The 24,731-nt window shown below is 40.5% G+C and overlaps 1 protein-coding gene across 1 annotated transcript; it reads right to left on the bottom strand.

Moving 5' to 3' along the window:
* On the bottom strand, window positions 1–24,683 carry nsun2 (NOP2/Sun RNA methyltransferase 2). The gene is made up of 19 exons (XM_042506293.2): window positions 24,417–24,683; window positions 22,753–22,910; window positions 21,042–21,146; window positions 20,830–20,935; window positions 19,731–19,802; window positions 19,437–19,521; window positions 17,741–17,933; window positions 17,073–17,147; window positions 16,720–16,850; window positions 12,614–12,687; window positions 12,295–12,425; window positions 10,440–10,536; window positions 10,016–10,230; window positions 8,895–8,987; window positions 8,672–8,807; window positions 4,940–5,020; window positions 2,370–2,508; window positions 779–818; window positions 1–659 (listed from the first exon to the last, which is right to left on the bottom strand). The coding sequence occupies exons 1-19, from the start codon at window positions 24,480–24,482 to the stop codon at window positions 347–349; spliced, it is 2,310 nt and encodes a 769-aa protein (XP_042362227.1). The 5' UTR covers window positions 24,483–24,683; the 3' UTR covers window positions 1–346.
* Window positions 24,684–24,731: the final 48 nt, after the last annotated feature.

The raw sequence follows: 24,731 nt of genomic DNA, 5'->3' as shown, positions 1-24,731 counted from the left end.
TTAACCTTTAACACTTTTAATCAACTCCATATTTCTGCTTAATTACAGGTGTAGAAAATGAGATGGCAATTAATATAAACCTCTCTGAACATGGGCAACAGAAGAAAATTGATGGAATAAGTGTTAAGATATATTTAAAAAACACAACAGTTCAATAAAATAAGACAATAACTAATAAGCTGACTCTTAGAGGGGATCTAAAAATGAAAGATCCCAGTGGAGTCCGTCTGAGGGAGGGAATCCTGCAGTGGCAGTGTGGTGAACAGAGACACCTGTCGAGGCACAGCACCTTCCTCAGTATGGCTCTGAGAGACCTAACACGTCTTCAGTCAGTCCTCCTGTCCCTCTACACTCTCAGCTGCTCCTCCTCTGGTTGCTTCTTTGGTTCTGATGATCTGCTTTCATCCCCATTTTCAAAGTCCAGCTCTGCCTCATTCTCCGCTGCTCCTTCTTCCTCTGCCTCCTTTTCCGCCTCATCCTCTACCTCCTCCTTTTCTCCATCTCTCCCTTTCTGCCCAAGGCCCTGTTTGTCTCTGAAGACCTCCACGCCTAACATTCGGAGGTAATGAAAGCGTTCGTTGCGGGGGACAAAGGCTCGGATGGATGTCTTTCCCCTCCAGCCACACAGCTGGATGGGACACTGAGGCTCTGCTGGGTTACTGGCAAACAGAGGGTTATAGTGGGTGTCAGAAATGATCAAAAACTAAGACATCGCTGAAGACAGGATAATGACAACATATCCATGAAAATTAACTTCAGATATAAAAAAACAACTTACTTTGGGTTAGGAATATACTTCAACACAATGCTGCCCATTACTGTGGAGAGAAAATAGATTCAGAACTGGAAAGCAATAACGCATTATTCTGAAATCCATTTTAATGTTACACATAGAGCTGTACAATTAACCCTTAGAATACCAGATCTATATTAGATATCTTGTGCTGCATTCAGACGCCTTTGAAAAGCTGTATGACCCTTAAAAAAATGAGCAGATTGGTTTTATTTCTTTTTGAAAACACAAGGAATAAAGGCAATGACTAACTTGGCAAGAAATTTCCTACATATTGCAAGAAACTTTATCTAAGAATTTGTTTTAAAAAAGAGGGGATGATTATTAGAATGCTATTTTTTTAAAATAAGAAGTCCATAAAACTACATTCATAATTAGAATAATTATGTATTTTAAAGTATGTTACAGGAAAAAATAGAAAGTATACAAAACAAATCTAATTTTTTTTCAGCATTTATTTTTCTATGTAAATTTTTTTTTTTGGTGCTAATTTTCAAGTAATTTTTCTTTAGACTTTATGACTTTTTTTTCCTAATTTTTGGGCCAGGTTTTTCCAGCATCAAAAATTTGAAAAAAACATTTTTTAGTTTGATTTCTTTTGAAAACAGCTAAAAATGCAATGCCCATCTTGGCAAGAAATGTCCCACCAACTGCAAGAAATTAGGAAAAGCTGCAAGGAAAATGAACTGGAGGAAAAAAGGCAGAAAAGAGAGAGAGGAGAACATTAAAAAAAAAAAAAAAAAAAAAAAGGGGGGGGGGGGGTAAAATGGTAAAATGTCCAAGAAACTAACTACAATTATATATTTACAGTTAACCACTTTTACATTTTAGCACTCTTCTTTTTTTCTTTTTTGTTTTGGTTTGGGGTGTTTTGTTGTGCTTATTTTCTGTTAATTTTCTTGTAACTTTTTTCTTATTTCTTGCTAATTTGGGGTAATTTCTTGTCAAGTTAGTCAATGCCTTTTTCAAATATTTGAAAGAAATTAAGCCAATTCACTCAGGTTGTAGGGGATTAAGCCATAATTTCATGCAAGTATTTGTTAATTAGCTAGAGAGTATCAAATTATTAGTGAAAGCAGAGTTTTATATATTTCAACAAATATTTTGTCCCTAAAACAATGGATAATTGTGATCTCAGTAACTCATAACCCTGATTAGCATTTTGGCCACAAAATGCTGCAGCTTTAGTTGCACACGCTCACCATGTACCCTTTCTTACATTAATATCTGAGTGAAACAACAGTTTTGTTGTGCCGGAGCTGGTCAGCTTGTCTTGTGTGTTTTTGGGTCAGTGCCTTGCTCAAGGGCAGCTCAACGACAGTTGTTGAGGAAGACAGAAAATTACTCATTCACATTTCATTTTATGCCAGCCGAGCCACAGACCTTCCAGTCACTAATCCACTGCTCTAACCTCCAGGCTGCTTCCCAAACTCTTATTTTGTTTCAGCATCAGAGAGAAACCCGTGGTGGTAAAATATGTAGTGATAATCATTACAGAGCTTTACTTTTCTCAGAGAGGTTATTAAGGCCAGAGCACATCTAAAATTTAGAAATGAGGATCTTTTGCCGTGCGTACCCATCTTCTTGGCCTGAGCGTGAGCGTCGTCCTGCAGCTTGCTGAGGAAGGGGTTCTCCTGGGTCAGCAGCACTTTGATGTCCTCCACACTCACTGTGATTATCCTGGAGCGGATGTACGGCTGCAGAGTGTAGATGCCCTGGCAGGACAGAGAGGAGGGGAGGTTAACTCTTTACAGTTTCAAGTGAATTCATTAGAGCCTCTGGAAATGTGGCTTGTAATAGTAAGACTGCACATATTATATCAAAGCTGAGAGTCTCATTAAGTATCTGCAAAAATCTGAATTAAAATAAATGTGTACAACTGTTAGGAAACTGAGTTCCAAACAGCTCATTTTGAGGATGATAGCATTTCTCCAGACAGTGTGGGTGTGGCTGATCACATTTTGATAGACACCTCCTTGGATCCCACCTTTGTCAATTGTCTGTTGTCTCCATGACGACAGCCATGGAGCAAAGCAGAGTCGGCGTGGTACAGCTTTATCTGTTCCAGCCCTCTGACTCTGGCTGCATTCCTAAATCCAATCTGACGCTCTGCACTAACATGAGAGAGCTGCTGATCGAAGAAGCCACGGAGCGTTTTGTTACTCCATGAGAGGCTAACTTGGTATGCCAATTTTGCAACAAGACCTCAGAGTAAGTATCTACTAGCATTTAGCAGTGTGGCGCTGATCAGTGTCATGCTGCATTTCTATTGGTTGGTTAGTAGTGTAGGTCATAACAGCAGCCACACAGTGAGACTGTCCTCCCAAATTTCTGACACTGTCAGAATTTTATCTCATTCTTGAAACTGTCTCTGTGACGTAGGACCTCCGTTTTAGAGCCACGACCACAGATATCGCCACGTTTCTGTCACGATGATCATCTTTTGTCAGAGACAGCCCAAAACCACACAGTGTATACCAGGCCTAATCACGCAGTACATTCCAACAGCGCTGCGAATTTACCAACGGTTCAGTTTGTGTCAGAGTGCGGTCCGACACTCAGAGTGAGTGTTTCTGAACGCACCCTCTGAACTTTAAGAATCAGAAGATTCTCAAAATAATACATTTCACTCTGTCGCTGAATGCTGAGTTTACTAAGTGCTCTGTCATTGATATTAATTTAGCATACAGTTAGCATAACGTAGCACATGTGACATGAGCTAAGATGCACAATTTTGTTATCACAACTATGACTGCAGTAATAAATGATGGCACTGAAGGGTGAGCTAACACTAGTGCCATATTATTAATTTATTCTAATCATTTTGCTGATTTCCCTTTTGCCATATACTCACTGGTGTTCATCTGTGTAACGTTACATTAGCTGAAGACAGAGTGACACGGTCACGTCTTTAACGTTACATCTGCAGTATTGAAAGGAGCGTTGAGGGAGTTAAGTCTGGCATACTAAATTAGTATCAACTGACATCTGAGTTTTAGGTTTTGATTGGCTTTTTTGATATTACGTGATATGGATCGGGGATAACTACGCCCAAATCAACTCAGCTTCAGGAAACTGTGAAAAAACTAAAATCACAATATTTCCAATTTGGATTGAGGCTGATGTCTGATCATTTTTATGCTTTTTATTATACATGTAAGACCCCAAATTACACATTAACAAAGTTTGTGGTATTATGGGTTCCCAGAGGCTTTAAAAGTTTATATAAAGTCAAAACTAGGCTGTCTGGTTCCGTTATTATTCAGCTATTTTGTGGTGAATACAGTAATGATAGTTGGGATGGGCGTTCATATAACTTCCATATTCAAGGGCTCATATTATCATAGAGTGCTTGCAGAACTAAAGAAAAATTTCAGAACAGAAATGTAAATTGGCCAACAATGGAAAAAAAATGTGCTTATTTGATATTCTTTTATTCAGCCTACTGGCCTCAACAGGCTTTATATACCATAAATTGAAAGTTAACATAAAAATCGACCATCATTCTGTTGCTGCAGTTAATGTAACATTACATAGTTAAGACCCAGGACTTAAACATCGTCTCAGCTCCGCTTTCACGTATGCACAGTGTAACACAACAGCAGCAGCTTACATCTGACACCGAACCACTTAAATAAGTATTTCATTCATTTTCCAACTGGAAGAATAAAGTCAAGTTCACATGTGGTAGGGGAGAAGATTAGTACTCTACACATTGATCGAATACTGGCATTCAAATGAGTTCTGGAGTACTAATGCCTGTCACCTGAATAGCAGGAGTAACTTGCTGCATGTCTGAACACATATGGACGAGCTGCTTTTACAATGAAATTGAGTATAACAAACAATATTTGGGCTGTTAAAGTCCTAGAAATATAGACATCACCATGCATCACCTGGTGTATCACTTCAAATCTTGAGGTTGATTTGCATATAAAAGAGGATTATGGGAATTGTGTGAAAATGCGCAGCTAAGGTGAGAAGATTGTAAGAGAAATGTAAGAGCTTTCACAATGATACAGCTTTGCATTAATAAGGCACTGCTTCACAAAGAATAAATTGGTTTACATAAAATTACTTTTACTGTGTGTGTGTGTGTGTGTGTGTGTGTGTGTGTGTGTGTGTGTGTGTGTGTGTGTGTGTTACCTCCTGAGCCAGTCTAAAGGCACAGCCAAACTCCTCTCCATCACTGTTGCGAGACCACACCTTCACCCCCGTGTTAATGACCTGAGAAAAAAAACAACAACAATAAACTACAGTTACCAGCTTGCTGCTGCATCTCTCCACCAACCAGTCAAGTAACAGTTTACATCCAAGTCTGTCCAGACTCATAATATACTGTATGGAGTGAAGACTTTTACAGAGTTTAATAATTATCGAACAATTGATAGCATTATTTTTTTAATAATTATATGATAGTATGCACTACTGCACCAAATGACAGCCTCCAGGGTTGAAGTGGAAATACTGTAATATGGTTGTATGCCTCCGTGCACCAGTCAAGTTGCACTTAAAGTTTACATAAACTCCTGTGAAAAGTCAGCACAGTTTCAAGGTGGTTCTTGAGGGTTCCTGACTTATGGCCAAAAACATGTTATATGAGCTCACTGTGACCTTGACCTTTGATCACCAATTCTAATCACCTCAGTTTTGAGTACAAGTGAATGTTTGTGCCAAATTTTTAAGCCTCCGGCTGTTGCCAGTGTGGTGGTATACTAATCAAGCCAATGTGGAAGTGCAAAAAACTGCAGTTCCTCTAATGGCCACTTGAGGCTGGCTCCCAAACAGAGTCAAAACATGTTTACAGCCTGGTACAAAAACAGTTTTGGTTTTTAGCTAATTTCAACATCCATGACAGCTGCACAATATTTATGGGAAGAAGTAACCACCTTGCTCACCAAACTAGCAGCTAGCTTTAGGGTTATAGCCTCCCTTCTGTCCAAATGTGGTCACTTCTGGCTCTGAAAATCCAAGATGGTGACAGCCAAAACACCAAGCTGAAGGCTTCAAAACGGTATTCCACAAGCCTCTGGCTTTGTCACCGTGGCTAAGTCCATTATTTTATACAGTCTGTGGTCAGCACAGAAGGTCTATACAGTTAGGACAGCCTCTACGTGAGCACGCAGGATTTCCATCACTACTCAATATTCCACTAAATGTCTCCCCCTCTGTTACGGTGTTGAAAAAACCCCAGAAAACATTACAATGTCACAGTGAAGTTGACCTTTTGGATGTAAAATTTCATAATTTTATCTTTGTGTCCATTTAGACATTTGTGTGAAATTTTGTCATAATTAGCACATTAATTATTGAGTTATGGCCAAAAATATGTTTTGTGAGGTCACAGTGACCTTTGATCACCAAATTGTGATCAGTTTGTTGCTGAGTCCACGTGGACATTTAGGCCAAATTTGAAAAAATCCCCTCGAAGCATTCCAACGATATTGTGCTCACAGGAATGGGACAGACGGACGGACAGACATCATAATGCCTCGGCTGCTGCGGGGGCATAAACAGCATGTTGACATATTGCTCTGTACAAAAACAACACAATGATGCCAGATTCTCGTGACTTAAACATCACTAATTAATCTCTCTACAGAAAACACAAGCAAGGAAATTGGAACAAAGGACTAATTATATCATGTGTGGTCATGTAGTATTACTGGTGTTCAGTACTTACTGACACACAAACTACCCTGCTTAAGGCATTTACTGATCGAGATATTGCAAAAGTGTGAGTAAACAGAGCTCGGCCGGTGTTCTGGGACAAGTGGGAAGAAACTGTCGGTGATTGCAGAGTAAAATAAAACAACACTTCGGAAATAAATATGCACATTTAAGTCTCAACCAACCTCAGGGAAGCAAAGCAAGACAATAAACGTGATGCATGATAATTTAATGAGAATCTGTGAAGTGGGAAGTAGGTCTCTTAATATTAAACTATTAACTTTCTGAAAAATCTGATTGCATAGATTTTCTCTATGAAATGTATGATTTTTTTTTTTTTTTTAAGAGGCAAAATAGGCTCTGTTTTCAGTCACTACATCTATAATTATGTGGATACACACAACCCACTGTGGTTTAGCACAATAGAAAGTGACTAAAAAGTGAGAAGCATCAAACACTATGGGGAGAACAAAGAGACTGACACAAACACAAACACACACACAAACACACACACACACACACACACACACACACACACACACACACACAGAGTGCCACCTGTGCAGGTGCTACAGGGTGGAGGACCAGAGGGATTTGTGTTAGGAGAGGGTCCCATCTGTTAGGCTGCTTCATGTGTACACACACACACACACACACACACACACACACACACACACACACACACACACACACACACACACACACACACACAGTGAAAATAAAACTGATGCTGCAATGTAAAGCCAGCATGTCTGTATCCAAACACTGGGCCTGAGCACTGCTGTAATAAACTTCACGCAGTTTGTTTGTATTGTCAGATCAATACCAGATGCATTACCTCCAGGAAAGAATTGATTATTGATTTGTTGTGTCTATTTTTATCGTAATTCCATAAAAGGAACTGCTTTGTCATCATCATCATCATCATCATCATCATCATCATCATCATCATCATCATCGTCATCATTATCTAACCTGGCTTTCAAAGACTCTTTTACGAGCGCAAAATATTTGTTTTTTTGCCCTTATTACGAAAAACACAATATTCCTACTAAGCTGTTTACATGGCGTATGAAAATGAATGCTCCACTAATATTCCTGTTTACATGCAGCCATGTGTACTCTGATTAATGTGCCCTAACAGAGTGTTTATCATGTAGCGTACGGAAAAGTGGAACATCTGAAGTTGCTTGTGCCATTTTGCTTCTTTATATAAATATACCATTTTTTCAAAGTATTCCCCCAGTGGTGGACTATGAACACAGCTTCCTTCTTTCATTCCTGTAACTGCCTTCTTGAAAAGGTCGGCGTTGCAATATTTCTGCCTATCCAAAAATGCCTTGATAAGTATTTCAGATATTTAAAAGAGAGTTCACACATTAAACTGGGCTGTTTCTGCAGCAGAAAGACACAAATACTTTTGAAACTGATGCTGCATGACCAGAGAAAACAGAGAAAAAGGACGCTTTTTCTCAAGAGGTAGAAATACTACAACTACCAGAATGCTATGATATTGACGCAATGTGGTGGTATTACAGTGAAACATTTGAGGTGAGAAATGTGCAACTCAGTAACAGAATCTTGGTTTATATTGAATCAGACATTTTCATAGATAAAATTTCAAAACTTTTCCAACTGTATTTCAAATCTCTAATCCATTTGATGTTCTCACAACACATATGGGTGCTTTATATTCAGAACTTAATATTTAATCTACACCAGACAAAAGCTTACTGAGAATATTGCTTGTCAGAGGGGAGAAAGCCCTGACCTAGGAGGTGGTTTTAACCAGATGCTCTGACATTAGAGGATTTTTCATGAAATTTATGATGGAGAGGCTAATATTTTCTATCAAAAATGCTAACAGAGACATTTAAGGGACTGTGGTCAAAACGGGTCAGGTACATTAGCTAACAATAGGGATGAGCCCCTGTGTGTGGCAAACTGCAGTAAAAACCCTAAAGATTCTAAATGCACTTTACACATGCCCAAAAAAATGCCCCTAAAACCCAAATAATAACCAGCATAAACCATGTCTTAATCTAATCTAATGCTACATTCGGCAAAGACCTAATTTGGTAAACCCCAAAAGACGCTGTTTACATGACCTGTATCATATAAGGAAATAATAGTGAAATAATATTGTGCACATAAACTTAGTTATCGTGTGCAATGATCTAAATGTTATTTGAAAACAAACTCACACACCTTCATGCGCTCACTGTTGTTGAGCAGCACGTTGCGGAGCTCTTTGGACACCATGTACAGGTGTCTCTTCTTGCCCTCGTGGGTCCTGGTCAGGACGTTGAGCTTAGGGAAGTCTGGTGACAGATCGTAAAAAGATCTAGGAATACAGAAAAGAAAGGGTTTACTACACCAAAATGCTGGCAACTTTACATCTTTCCCATGTAAAACACAGAGAGACACTTACTGTATGGTGCTGAAGACAGGGTCATCTTCAGTGAGGAACACAAAGGGGTCTTCTTTATAACCAAACAGCCTCATCTTCTTAGAGGCTGGAGGCCTGGGAGACAGATATTCACTTAGAAATCAAGTTATTTACTTATGCTTTTTACATTCCAAGTACATGGTTTTCTATGGCTGTTGTTAAAAAAGTCTAATTCTGCTTTCAATAGCCTGGCACCTATGAACCTGTAACAAAGTGATACATTTTTAGGAAGAAAACACAAAATGCTGTAAAATACACAAGGCCTTTCCTTTTGGTCTTTTGTTCCACTGACTCCATCATTGCATTTCAAAGTGCTATCCATTTAGAAGTGGTGGTTTGTTTTGCGATGAAAATGCTTTACCTTTTATTGTCTTCTCTAGGTGGGTTTCCATTAACCCCTTAAATTGTGCAAATTGAAATTGTGAGTATAAAAAAAAAAACAAGGAAACATGTCAATTTCGAAAAAACAACATTTATCCGCAAAAAGTTTTTACACTCACATGAAGTAGTATTTCAAGTGATTCAAAAAAGACATATTTCACAAAACTGGAATGGAAACACTTTTTTCGCTTTCATAGGTCACACGCCCTCGCAATTTCATTGCAAAACAAGCCTTTAAACTTTGCAACATTTATTTTGTTTTCAGAAAGCCTGCCGTGAAAATCCACGGCTGCAACAATCCCAAACAGGGACTGACTAGAAGTGTTGACACTGCTAACGGTGCTAAAAGAGCTAACAATGATGTTAAAGGGAGTTCAGGGTTCAAAGCTAAGCCACTTGATCACCACGGCAACCTGGGAGGAGACTGGAGGGTGGGCACCATGTTTCCACAGCAACACGGCAACTGCCGCACACGAGGTGTGCTGCTAGGTAGCTCCTGATTAACAATTAACCAATTAAATCCTTAGTTGGGATTAAAAAATATCACGTCTATAGTTTCCATGAAGATTTTATTGAGAAGAAACATTTTGTAAATGCTTTAAATGTTGTTGTTTTGTTAATCCACACATTAAGTTCTAATTCAGAGCTGTGTCATCATGCTCTAATCATGGTGGAGGACCCTGCAGGGTTCTTTGTCTGCTCACCACACCAACATGACTCACCCACACACTCCATCTTGTTTAGCAGTGGTCTCCTGTGCCAAGGACGCTCCTTTGGGTGCCTCCTCTTCTGCCTCCTTGCCTACTTTTCCCTGTGGGCCTCCCCCCTCCACCTCCTCCGCAGCACTCTGTGGGAGGAGGGCAGTGTCGGCAGGGGTCGAGGCCGCAGGGGAGCCTTCAGTCTGGGCCGCTGAGCTGGACGAGACGTCCTTCCTTAGCTGGAGACCACGGTGAGGGACATGAACAGACAAAGGGAAAAGAAACAACAAGTCCCAGCTGTGGTTAGTAACAGGTGAGTGATGCAGTGTGGGGGGTGCTGCTGCTTCAACAGACATACTCCATACCCCCCATACTGGGGGAATTCTGCTTCTCAAGTGAGACTGACAATGTAATCATCCGTTAAGTGTGTGTGTTTGTGACAAAATACCTTGGGATATCTTTTGTTCCAAGGCATCGGGGCTTTCTTCTCCAGCACCGCCACAAAGAAGCCTCCAGTGTTCTGGTGATGTGGCAGAATCCTCATGCTGACATTCACATACACACAAAAAAACATAAATCATGTCTTTGAGTTTTATGGTGCCACCTACTGCAAAGACAGTCAAGGATTTTTCCACATTAAATAAAAATGGTGCTTGTACACCGTTAGACAGCAGCTCCCTCTGCTGGCAGCATGGAGCCAGTCTGAGCGTTAATGTGAGCGCTGCAGAGCCGAAATGACATCATCCCCAATGAAATGAGTGCAGGTATGGACATCTATGTGCATCAGCGCAGAATGTGTGTATGAGTGTGTGTGCAAAGCCGTGCTCAGAAAATGAATCAGATACCTTACTAATGAATTTGGCATCATTAAAAAAAGAAAAGACTGAAGAGTGCGTGCTTGTGTTTCTCTGTTATCATCAAAACAAACACAATCTCAGGAAGATGAAAAGATGAGAAAAAATGAGCTAAATTAAGAGCAAGGTTTGGGGGGCCTCTCCTCATTTTTTAGATACTATCACACTCACACCTAGGGGAACATTTTATCAGAGGGATGCATTTTTTCTTCCTGAACTTACCTAAAGAATATGCTGTATTTGTTTTGGCACTCAAAGGGGCGTTAAACAAGGTTTCATGCTCCTGCTGTTCCTGTTTACTTTGGCTATAGAGCCTTTAGCCGGAGCTATTAGAGCTGGGCCATACATGGACTTAAAAGTTTGTGGGTCGGAGTTATAGGAAAAGCTTAGGAACTGACAAGTCATACACCTTCACATTATATAAAAGCACAAACCTTTAATGCTCCCATATTCTGCTGATTTTTAAGTTTAAAACCTTTACTTCGGGTTTCTGCTAGAATATGTTTACATGTATTAATTTTTTAAAAAAACAGGATTTTTCTCATGCTGTCTGCATGAATATACTGTACCTGTGTACACCCTCTCTGTCTGACACGCTCAGTTTTAGCGTCTGTCTCTTCACGCCAAGCAAGACAGTTTGGGTCCATGTTTACTTCTTGTCAGCTGATGTCATTCACATACTAGGGCTGCACAGTTAATCAAAAATTAATTTAAATCACGATTTTAGCTTTTAAAGACTCAATGATCAACTGTGATGTTGACATTTAAAAAGGGCGCTCTGCCCGTCGAAAACCAGAATTATACATAGAAGTAAACTAACAGCAGCCTCCACTGTAGGAGAGCTGTCATGCTGCTGCGTGTGCTCTCTGCAGCAGCAGCCCGCCAAAAACCTTCCTGTATGTAGTGACTGCCAGACAAAAATTATCCAACATCAACCATCATCATCCATTGTTAGGAAAAACATCAGATTTAGGAGACAACAAGTTATGTGCAAAGAGACTTACTTATTAACACCTAAAAAAACTCAACAATCTGCAGTGCAATTAATCCGTAAAGGCTGAGAAGAATAACATCACTAACGTTACCGAATCATTACCATTCATCCTCATCTTTGTCCACTGTCAACCAAAATATCCATGCCTGCTGTAAAATAAAAATTTCTAAAAACGTCAGCAGTGGATGTCCATAGGAGAGGCACCAAATTCTAGTTAAGAACCTTATTTTAAGTCTGACTCCATGCAAAGATTTGTTTCAGTAAGTAGGAGCAGCATGAAATGAAGACAGAAGCAGAGATCCGTTTCTGAATATGGACTGTGTGCATGTCTTTGTGGATGAGCGCTTTGACACTTTTGTTGTATTTATACAGCACTTATTCCTGCTTTACAGTATAAAGACATGGAAATGTGACTTTTTAAATATGGGACCTTTAATGTGTGGCTGTGAACATACCATCTCTCCAGATGCATGTTGGCGAGTTTTTCCGGGTCTTTTGGTGGGAACATGGTGGGCCGGATCTGTGTGTGCCGACTGCTTGGAACCTCGGACCAGTCCGAGTACCACGTGCCTTCTTTGGTCATCAGCTACGGTGACAGCGAGCGTTTCAGTGTGTGAGCCAAACACAGTCATCCACAGTCAGAATACAGACCTACAAAATCCTGCCTGACTCTGAAGCTGAAACACTCAAACGACCTAAACACTGTTTTCCTTTATGGTTTGTTGTAACGGTTGGTTTGTTGTAATGGCCACCACGGCCTAAATGTTCCAGTACCTTCCAGGAAGTGACCCCAGGCATCCACTTGAGCCCTGGCAGATTGGCTGAGCTGTCGGCCAGCTCCAACGCTCCTGGCAGTGGGGAAAGGAAAGACATTACTTGGCAGAAAAAGACTGGTTATATTTAGATTTAATTTTCATACAGTATATTTGGATCCATTTAGCAGCTCAAAGTGAATTAAATTGTGCTGTTGGCTCAACAGCGGTTGACCTTATGTGCTCCAGCTCCTCTGTTCTGTATGATATGACCAGTTTTACAGGCTACAGCGGTGTATATATAGCAATGTATAAAACATACAGTGTTCAAGACCACGGTAGCTGAAGTCTGTAACAGTATATCACAACACAACCAAGATGTTCTGTGTGGGCAGTCAAACGTGTGTTAACACAATAAGTGTGTTAACACAATCACTATGTTTACATGATGTTAGAAAGAGTCAGATTATTGTGTTAGTCCGACTAAAACTGGACTTTCAAAATACATGTAAACATGTTATCGAAATCAAATCTCTTGAAATTAGACTAACACACTCAGATAATTTGATTAGAAGTCGAGCTATTCTGTCAAGTAAAATCTTAGTAGGACTTTCACTGGACTCATTCTGCACGTGCTTCCCGTTTCTCTCTCAGTAGTTAGGGACATTTACAAGGGGGAAGTGGTGCTGCAAAACAGGTCAGGCATTTAAAGAAAAATTTAAGCACTGAAGAGGGACTTGTGTTTTTAATTTTTGGCTTAGGTAAGGGACAACGACATGAAAAGGTCGTATTTTATATTTACCTTAATACAAAGTCACACCCCCACCACCACCCTCCTCTGATAAATTAAGTACAGTCCCACAACACCGGCACAGAGGCTAAGCAATGTCTCAATGGAGTCTGGTGTTTTATATAACTGCTAAGGTAAAGCAGTGAAAATATTCTAAATATAGCACGCACTTAAACTAATATAATTTTTTTTTTTTTAGGTGGCAAAAAACTAATCAGTGAGGGCAGAGTTTGATAAATCTGATTATATGTATGTGACGAAGGCAGTTTTCTACCCCAAAGTTATTGTATATAAACAGTAATAATTGTAATTTTGTCAATAGCAGAGACTGTATAAATAATATAGGCTTACAGCAACTAACTGAAAGGGAGCATATCTCCAGCTGCTGTGGTGGAGTCAGACATACTTCAGTCAATAAATGGATTCTCCCCCGCTGCTTGTATTCTGGGACAAGGACAGTAGTCCAGTGAAATGTTCTATAGCCATCGCTCCACTAAACTGTGCATGTAAACGTACTGAGTTCTGAATGAAAAACTAAGAGCCACAGTGGAGACTCATTTGGTTTTAACTGCTTTATTACACTACAAAGGATTTTCTGATGGATCTGTTGTGGATGTACAGTTAATTGTGTGATCATATTAAATTATTTCCATGGTCCTTTAAGGGAACGCTTGTTTTCTCATCACATCCTCGTCTATATGAGGTTCAATGAATCTGAAACATCAGTCCAGTTTGTGATAATCAGCTTCCAGATCAATCAATTTAAAGTCAGCAAGGTTTAGTGGGTGCTTGTGAAAAATGCAGATAATGTTAATGACTTAAAAATATGCATCACAACAAACACTTCACTGTACCTGCCAGTGAAAAAATGCATACTAATTAATTGGAAATCAAAAGATGCAGCATCCCCAAAACGCCAGGTTAATGAGCTTGCCTCTCACTGTAAACCGGAAAAAATATTATTTAATGTAAGGGGGAAAAAAAGTTAAACCTTTCAGAAATTTTGGGGTCCCTCAATTATCATTCTGCCTTCTCTGGATTTAACCGACCACAGAGATGTGACTCTTCCTGGACCAACCTTAACTTAAACTTTGGTGTTGGTGTTCTTAAATCGTCTTTCGGTATATTGTCTTCACTGATACGTGTATAATATGCATGGGTATATGGGGATATGTGTGTGTCTGTGTGTGTATGTATGGATGCAAGTACAGACTACATATTCAGATAAATGACAGATCTGGAGAGTCATACAGGGATGGGGAGGGGATGCTGGATGTCTTGTTTTTCTTTTTCCCAACTCTGATCATTTTTGATCCATTTGTGAGTCTATACACAAAAGTTAGTACCTGCAAATGTACCTTAGATTTAGGATTAGTACATCTTTTCAAATATATTTAAGTAACAGTATCCCTATAGTTAGTGGGATTTTTGTGTCTTTGTACTTTTATACATCCTTTTTAAAATGATATTTTCAAATGCATAAATGGAAACCTTACATATTTTTGGAACTGTAATTGCACTATTTGAACATCTGTTAATAAAAACAAATATTTGAAAAAAAAGGAGGTGCATCACTGCAAAAAGTTGGACAACAAATTCTCTGGTTTCATGATCTTAGCGGGAAAGATTTGGTGCTTTTCCTTGTGATAATAAGCTGAATATTGATGGGTTTTAGACAAAATAACCGATTTAAATGTCATTTTAGACTATAGGAAATTGTGAATGGTGTTTGTAAATGTTTTCTACCATTTTAGATCAACACTAAATGATTATGTGACTGACGGATTGGAAGATTAAAACAATCATTGGCCCTCATTGTACTTACAATTTAGGTACCAGTGCTTTTGAAATGTCTCATCACCAAAAAAACAAGCTATTATTACTCTGAAAGCCAATACTGAATGCCTGTGACCTTTGACCCCTCATTCTGTACTGCATTTAAAGACAACATGAGCGGGCACCCAGTAGCTCACCTGGTAGAGTGGGCGCCCGCTGCAGCAGCCATAAGTTTGATTCCAACCCAGAGCCCTTTGCTGCATGTCATCCCCTCTCTCTCCCTCTTCCATTCTAAAGCTGTCCTATCCAATAAAGGCAAAAAGCCAAAAAATTACCATCTAAAAAAAAAAAAAATTAAAAACCAACATGACTGAATAAAGGATTTTACTTCATGGGCTTAGGAACATTTTGGAAAACCATTGTAAGTAAACTCAGTTCATCTCTGCATCTACAAACTCAAGTTCAGACTCTACCATGCAAAGTGAAAGCCAGATATCAACAACATCTAGAAACACTGCAGACTTCTCTGGACCCAAGCTCATCTGAGACGGACTGACACAAAGTAGAAAAGTGTGCTGTGGTCTGACAAGTCCACATTCTAAATGTTTTCTTGGTAATCATGGACATGGTGTCCTCCAGGCTAAAGAGGAAAAGGACCATCCAGATTGTTAGCAGCTCAAAGCTCAAAGCCAGCAGTGCTGATGCTATGAGAGTGGGTAAGTTACCTATGGCATCATGGGTAACTTCACATCTGAAGGCACCATTAGTGCTGAAAGGTGTGCACAAGTTTTGGAGCAACATATGTTGTCATCCAGATGACATCTTTTACAGGGACGTCCCTGCTTATTCCAGCAAGACTATGAGACACATTCTGCACTGCAGTCCAGACCTGGCTCCCTTTGAACATTTTTAGCACATTGTGAAGTGCAAAACACAACAATAGAGACCTCGGACTGTTGGGTTGAACTGAAGTCATCTATCAAGCAAGAAAGGGAAAGAATTTCATTTTCAAAACTTCAATAGTTAGTGTCCTCAGTTCCCAAACACTTACTGTGTGTTAAAAGACAAGATGATGTCACACAGTGCTTTACATGCCCCTGTCCCAACTTTTTTGAAATATGTTGCAGGCATCAAATTCAGAATGAGTGTATATTTACATTTAAAAAAACAAGGTTTATCAGTTTGAACACTGAATATCTTGTCTTTGGACTGTATTCATTTGATTAATGTTAAAAAAAACAATTTGCAAATAATTGCATTCTGTTTTTATTTACTTTATACACATCATGCAAACTTTTTTGGAATCTAGGTTATATAAGGGGTGGTGTGAGCCATTCAGGACCCAGACTTTTGACTTGAGTTAACTGTAGCCAGCAACAACAACTGGAAGTTAAGAGACAAACCAGAAATGGAGCAAATACCTCAAGAGCTCAACAAAAAACTCATGAAGAAACATTCAGTAACAGGGACTACAGTAAAAACTAAAGTGCAAGACAGAAAACTATAGTGGAACTTTGATTTAAATAAAAAGTTGAACACATATTTATAGCTGCGTGTGTTACCTTCGCTCTTCTCCAGCAGGGCTGCGATGACAGCTTCGTCCTCTATAGGGTTGAGTGAACAGGTGGAGTAGACCATCCTCCCTCCCACAGCCAGCTGTTCCACCCCGCGCACTGCGATACGCAGCTGGAGCCTGGAGCACACACAAACACACAGACACACACAGACACACAGACACACACACACACACACACACACACACACACACACACACACACTGTAAAGCTGCCAACAATTTAATTAGCAAGAAGAGAACACACTCCATTCCCCTGTCCTTTAGTCAATTTGGCCTACCACACAAGTGCGTGAATTCCTGCGTTGTCACCAAAGCACAAACACACTCTCCCCCACTCACCCGTGGAGGTGCAGGCTGTTGCTGGTCGTCCATTTCTTCCACACGTCTATGTTCTTCCTCATGGTGCCGTCGCCGCTGCACAACACAGAGCACACAGCAGCACCAGTCAGACACATTCCCAGTTTGGCCCGAGGCGCAGAAACCACCGGAGATCCCCGGCGCTTCTCATAGGGCAAAAATGTCTGCCAAGCACAAACTGTCTAAACGGCGGGCTTTAGCTGACTGTTCACATCACTGCTGCCTGCCCGCCTCTCTCTGTCTTCATTAGCTCTTTTCCTCCCCTCCCTCTCCCTCTGTTGTGTTTGGCACACACTCCTGGCTTCAGCACCACAGCTGGCCAAACTCAGGCAGCATTTGCAAACAAATGCAGTTCTGTTTTGGCCGTAAAATGACGCTAAACTTCAGGAGAAGGAGGATGTTTTACCACTAATCCCATACTGAAACATTACAGACAAAACATTATTAGCAGCCATTTATAAGGACATGTACATACCCTGCATTTGACAGACAGGGTGAAGCCTCACATCTATCTGTCACACAAAATCTCCCACACACAAAGCAGATTATCAGCTATATTTCTTTCTTTATGCACTTCCAAAGCCTAACTGTCCTGCAGGACTGTAACGTGTGTCAGGACTGTAACATAAGTCCTGCAGCCCTGTGCTGACCTGCAGGGCACATCACACAGGATGCGGTCGTAGAAGAGGATGTCCCTCTTGCCGTCTACTTCGATCTGGAGCGTGGGGATGCAGGAGGCGTCGTGGTTGACCACCATGATGCAGGGGCTGTTGAGACGCTTGGCTTGGTGCACGAGCAGGTAGCAGCGCTTGTTGTCCACGTCGTTGGCGATGACAAAGCCCTCTGGAGGGTAGAAGAGTGGATAACAGTAAACTGCTGTTAAAGAGGCGGCGACTGCTCAATGACTCCCTTGGTTAATTCATATTGCATAGTGGGAAAATATGTTTTCAATAAAGTCATAAATATGGGCTCTCCTCCTTCATTTCATATCATTGCATTTTTTTTTCCAACTCTTTTTTTTATTTGGGTTTTTAAGTTAACATACAACTTAGAATGGCATAGGGAGGGGAAAAATATCATTTCTGATACCAATGTACAAAAAACATTGTTTGCCAAATTCAAAATACCCTGCAGTTGTCATATACGGTTAGCATCGCGAACAAGTTTATTTATTCATTTATTTTTATTTATCTACTTATTTACATAGGGGGGCGAGATGGTGGTAGTGGTGGGAATATTGCATACCGCCCAAGCCTAAAATATTCAGCTCGATATTGCACTGGGCACACAGAGTGAGCTCTGGGCACAAACGGAGAAGAAGGATGTCAGGCGCAGTGAAAGCGAAACTTAACTTTTCATTCTGCTCGGTCTCAAAGTTTGCATTCACTCTCCTTCCTCATCCATCAATCTGATCAGCTCTGATCAGATCGACAGATCAATTATCCACCCCACAACTAAAACTGCTGCTGAGGAAAAAATAACTCTTAAGGAGTTCTGCCTGTGCTGCGTTCACAGACCTTTTACAGAGGGGACACAGTGATTTTTTTTTTTTTACGATACACACAATCAGAGGTCTGATCATAAGCAAAGAAAGAAAAGAAAATAGTTTTCTGTACAACATGTGGTTGGAGAAAGGTTAAACAAGGGCTGAGGGGGTGAAACAAAGGGTGCTTCCCGTCTTACTTATGAGTCATCCTGCTGTCACACCGCAACATTTACAAGTTCTTAATCGCAGATCACATCTCTGCATGACATGCTGCTGTCAAGACGAAGTGTACAGAGTGCTGAGGCCATGTCTAAGACGCAGAGTTCAAAAGGTTAGCTCATAAGATAAAATTATCCATTGCATAATATAAATAAAGGAATCCCGATCTTTTATGATTAATGATCAAGTGTGTTTTTTCCTCAATCAAAGCTTACATCAACATATTGTAGATATTTGACGGCATTTCATAACCTATTGATAATTCAATTAAATTTCACTTTCAATTAAATTCTTAAAGACCGAGTCATCAATCAGCGACTAATTGTTATCATTCCACTAAAGACATATTTAATGTAATTTGTCTGTGAAGATTATGACAGTCCCTCAACCACATCTTGGGACCATCTCCTAAATTTGGTTTCCTTTTAAGCATTTTGAACCAGCAAATATCTCAGAATAAAAGGAAAAGCGTAAAGTTGACCAATGTTCTGCTGGGTTACAAGCTTGCTCAACTGTTATTGGAGCACAGAGTGAAAAGGGGCGGGACTAAGGATGGGCTAATTGGTTTTCTTTTCTTTAGTCCAGCATAAAGGTATCAGTCACTGAATTATCCTCTCAGGTTTTGGATATTTGTGTCCTACCTGGAAATGGCACATCCATGTCAGAATGGAGCATCTCAATCAGCTGGGCTGTCTTGGAGCCTGGAGCTGCACACATGTCCAGGATCTGCACGCACACGCACACGCACACGCACGCACACACACACACACACACAGGTCAACATTTCAAAAACATCTCTTTTCTTAAAGACAGCTGTTTTCAAGCATCATGGAAGGCATTTTACAAAGGTGCACTTGTGAGAAACGGGGAAAAAGAAAATGCATTAAGCAGTGACAGACCTACTATCAAACCCTCACAGAGAGCGGTGCTCTTACCTTGTGGTGTGGCTCAATCTTGAGGAGGAGAGGAGGGATCATACTGACAGCCTCCTGTCTGCTGATGTTACCCTGCAAGGACAAACACAAGACTGATGCTCACCTTTTCATTCCTCTGACAACTTCTGACATTTCCTTTTCTTTATTTTTTCCAACTCCTAATCGAGGCTAAATTCATGGATGGATTACTAAAGGGGCCTATCAGGCACAGGCTCAGGGCCCAAAGTGTCAGGGGCACCACTGGCCTTTACCTGCCAAATGCCATTCAAATTAACACATAATGTTTAGAAAAAGGCACAGAAAGACAACTGTGAAATGCAAAAGAACTACAGAGACACAAAATGACTACTAAATGGGAAACAAAAACAGAGGGAGAAAAAAAAGACACAAAATGACCTAAAAAAGTCACAAAAAGACATCTAAGAGATGCAAATTCACTTAATAGACACAAAATTACCTCAAACAGACACTACGTGGCCAAAAAGATACAGAACAACCTCAGACACAAAAAGACATCCAAGAGATGCATATGAATTAAAAAGAGACAAAATAACTACAAAATGGCCAAAAGAAGACAAAAATACCTCAAACAGGCACTAAAAGACAAGTAATAGATGCAACTGAACTATGATGACATACAAAAAAACACTACAAAATGGATAAAACAAACACAAAGAAACACAAAATGGACAAAAAAAGACACTAGTGACTGAAGAGACAAAAAAAATGACTAAGACACAATAGGAGGCAAAATCACCACAAATTCTTTGTGTTTCCTGTCCTGCAGGAGAGGCGGGGGGGCTTCTACATGTCTGTGCCCAGGGGCCTGTGGTCTCACAATCTGTCCACAGGTGCATTTTATGAACATGGCCAATATAAAAGTTTACTTCTTTAACAGGGTGGGGTTTTTTTGGGGGTCGGGGATCTGACATTTTTACCTTCATTGGATAGAAACAAGTCGCAGTGTAAAAGGGGGCCGTGAGTCAGAGTCAAACCCACAGCCACTGCGGCAGGACATTGCCTGCTCTATCCACTGAGCCACTGGACACCCCAACATGGTGTTTGAAGTAAATCTTTTGTCTGGTTTGTGCTGACTCACCGACTCGGTCTCGCTGACCAGAAACTGGTGGAACTTCTCCAGAAGGGGAGACTTCCTGATGATCTTCCTGCTCATGTTGGTGTGCCAGGCCTGCTCGTCGGGATACCTGGAGAGGACAGACACGGTGTGCGCTGAGTTTGTGGTCTGAATCTGTGTGTTAGTAGTTAGTTGTTTTAGTTTTGGGTAAAGTGTTCTTCTTAAACTAATCTTACCAGCTCAGAGGCTGTGGAGCCTCAATCTTCTGACCATCAATCTCCACATCCTGAATATCCTTAAAATATTTGTCCTTGAGGCAGTGGAGGATTTCCTTGGCATGGCTGGAACAACAATAAGTAACAGCAAAAATGCATCAGGAAGCAGTCGTCCAACATTATGAATGCAATTTGTTCAAACCACTGTCCTCCCAAACACTGCAGCTTAGATGAAGATGATGCACATGTGCACAAAGTTGTGGGTTTACATTCATGCCTCACGCCTCGATTACACCAGCAGCGTGTCAATGAGATTACGTCTGCAGTGCCGTTTTGCTCTGCCCTCCATATCGACTCTATATTCCACCGGGAGCATCCTAGAAGTGGAGCGTCCCACCAGGTGATACTGTAGACTTGATTGTGCTTTTTTCGTCATCGTCTCTTGATTTTTGTGATTTTACCATGGCTGAGCAGGCTACATATAAATGCTTTCCTTTTATGTATACTCTGTGTCTTGATGTTTTTACCCACTTTTTTGTGCTGCAGCAAACAGTCCAGCCATGAATGAGGTATCTCAATCTGGTATCTGGGGTGCCTGGTGGCTCAGTGGATAGAGCGGTACCTCATATGCAGAGGTTTTACTCTCGCCGCAGCGGCCGCGGGTTCATTTCTGGCTTCGATCCTTTGCTGCATGTCAGCCCCTCTCTCTCTCGCCCTTTCACACTTAAACTGTCCTGTCCATTAAGGGCAAAAGCCCCCGAAAAGATCTTTTAAAAAAAGATGAATGACGTATATCCATCTAAGAATTTTGGCCATATTTCAGTCAAAAAACATGCTCATATGGATAATTATACAGATCAGTATGAAGATAAATCCAGTAAAATATGGAATAAACTGAAGATTTGTGGCTGTGTTTTAGTTAAAAAATATCCATCTTAATAATTATACAGATAAAAATTAATAATATAATTATGAACAAAACAGACATGCAAGACATTTTAACTATGTTTCTGTTAAAAATACAGTTCCATCCTTAATTATTACATTCTTCCCATCTATTTCATGTACAGTGGCTGTTAGCAGGAGCAGTAATTCTCCAGCTGGACAGAATACAGAGGGCTGGATGAAGAAGAAGGAGCAGATACTGTTGATGTGATATTTTAGTTAAGTGAAACATGATCCCGAACCCATGCAAAAATGACTGGATGCACCACTGCTTGACTTCCTGCCTGGTACAATCTGATTGGTTTGGCTTGATGCGGCTACTGTCCACCTCTGGCAATAATAGACCCAGCACCTACTTTACAAGGAGCAAAGCAGGGAGCTGCATCTTGGACACTGCTGAGACGCTCCAAGAAACCGGTGAAATCACGAGCATTGTCTAGAATGTTCACAGTCAGCTCCGGAGGCCGCAGCCGTAACACGACACTGACGGACCCAGTGGAATTTAGGAGTTACTCTTTGACATATGTCATCATACAAATTTAGTTTTGAGGCACTTTTATCAAAAACAGCTAAATAATGAGGTATCCTGCAGCTGGACTTTATCCATGCTTGTTTGAGGAAGAAGTTGACAGTATCTTCCCTGAAAAATGTGACCTCCATGGTGACAAATGTATATCTTTAGCTTGCCACAAAGAAAAGGTGTTTTAATGTTACAGCACCTTATATGGCTTTGACACCTTCTACAAATAAGACAAAGAGTCTGAGATTGTAAGCATGTCCAGCTCACCTCTTGTATCCAGTGATGCGGATGGTTGCTGGCAGCGGTTCCCTCATTGCATCCATAAACTGTTCGAACTCTCCCCCGGGCACCAGGCCTTGCTCTTTGTAGTAGTGCTCAAACAGCTTATTCTCCTTGACAATGTCAGCATAGCCAGCTCCCCAGCCCTGAACACATGGATGTGTGGTTATTAGTATGGGTCATTTGCACTGAATAATTCATAACTGCTTTTGTGTACAGATAAAAGCACCTACTACATTGATCTTTGTAGGAGAAAAAAGGTGATATTAAAGGTACAGTAAGGATTTTTTTGAAGTGGGGGTTATATGTGGTACTAATTCATTGTCGGTGTATGACATACAGTAGAATTCAGTTAGTCCGTCCCCAGTCTGGAGAGCTGAAAATCACTGAAACTAAGCAATGTACTGCTGTGGAGGGGCAGCAACAAAATGCATTTTAGCTACATAAAAAAAGTCATAGCTAAAAATAAATCAGCATCATTTTGAGTGCATTGTGAGAATTTTCCACTGCTTTTGCTTAGCTTTAAAGAAAGCCACCAGACTCCATTGACAGACAGTAATTTTAGCTCACTGAACACAGGAGCTGTAGGTCTGCTGTTGCCTGAATCAGTTAGTTAGTTTGTGTTCTTGTGTGACTTTGGTGAATCCAAACTAACGCTTTTAAATGCAAAAGTCACACAATAACACAAACTAACTGATTGGGGCAGCAGTAACCCAATAGCTCCTCTGGTAAACAATGCTAAATCTCTGTTTTTCAAATGGAGTTAGGCTTTTAAGCGAGCAATATAACGGTTTTTACTTTCCTGATGGAACTCACAGTTTGACAGCACAGTAAAGTGGTGAAAATACTCTCAAGATAGCACACACTTCAACTAATTGAGATTCGGAAGTGTTTTTCTTTTTTTTTTAAGTTAGTTAAAATACGTTTTATTGCTGGCCCCAATCCACAGCAGTACATTGCTTAACTTCTACGTCTGACTCCAGCCTGTGTCTTTAAACTGGGGACGTGCTGACTGACATCTACAGTTTGTAATACAAAGTCTATGGATACCAGTCTAAGTACCACATACAACCCCATTTTAAAAAAAACTGAACTATCCCTTTAGCCATCACTCAAAACATGTCCATATAGTGTTTTCATGCTTTTGGTCAAAGGTTAAATCACTTGTAAAACTTTTCATAAAACCTGTTACACTTTAGTATACTTTAATAGTCAATTCACAAACTGCTTGCTACGTGCTTATTTCAATTCGTTTTCAACTCTGCATGCTTCCTCCCTTCAAGGTATTTTCCCCAAAGACTATTCGACTGTGCATGTACACATAACCACAAAAAAATAACACATTTCTGAGGGAAGTTTGAAGCTGTATAATCCCTTCAAGCAAAAATAAAAAGACACATGTCCAGACTAACGTGACAAATGATGAGTACACACTCTGAAACTAGCTCAGTTAATGGTAGCTAACAGCTGTAAAGCTCTCTGGTGCTAAAGCTGTTAGCAGTTTTATAGCAGCATGACTCGCAAACGTTTTATTATAACCCCGTCCGTCCTAGCTGTCTTAGCATTTAGTTATTAAAGGTAATATGTAGCCCGCCTGAGCACTTTACACCAAACATTAGCAAGAGTTACTGCAGCAGGAGAGGGACTCTTACAGCGTTGTCTCTGTCGTCCCTGCCAGCAGTCTGGTTTTTCTGCCGCTGTCTGCTTCTTTTCCCCATGTTGGAAAAACACACAACTCGGGAGAAAAGCCTGCGGGACGATGTGGTTGCTGGAAGCAGAAAAATGTCACCTGCTACTCGAGTAAAATGTAAGTCTGTAGAGAGTTTTAGGATGAACTGCTATGCTGTGTATCCTCGAAACGTGTTGCCTCTGACGCACGTGAATCAGGACCTCTCAGGGTGGCCACCAACTCTGCCTGAATATAAATAAATAACATTCGGGCATTCGTGCGATTTTTGATACTAGTT

Source organism: Plectropomus leopardus, chromosome 17 (assembly GCF_026936395.1).
Source record: "Plectropomus leopardus strain MGB_pleo_1.0 chromosome 17, ASM2693639v1, whole genome shotgun sequence".
Lineage (NCBI taxonomy): Eukaryota > Metazoa > Chordata > Actinopteri > Perciformes > Serranidae > Plectropomus > Plectropomus leopardus.
This window is presented reverse-complemented; position numbering and strand designations above follow the sequence as displayed.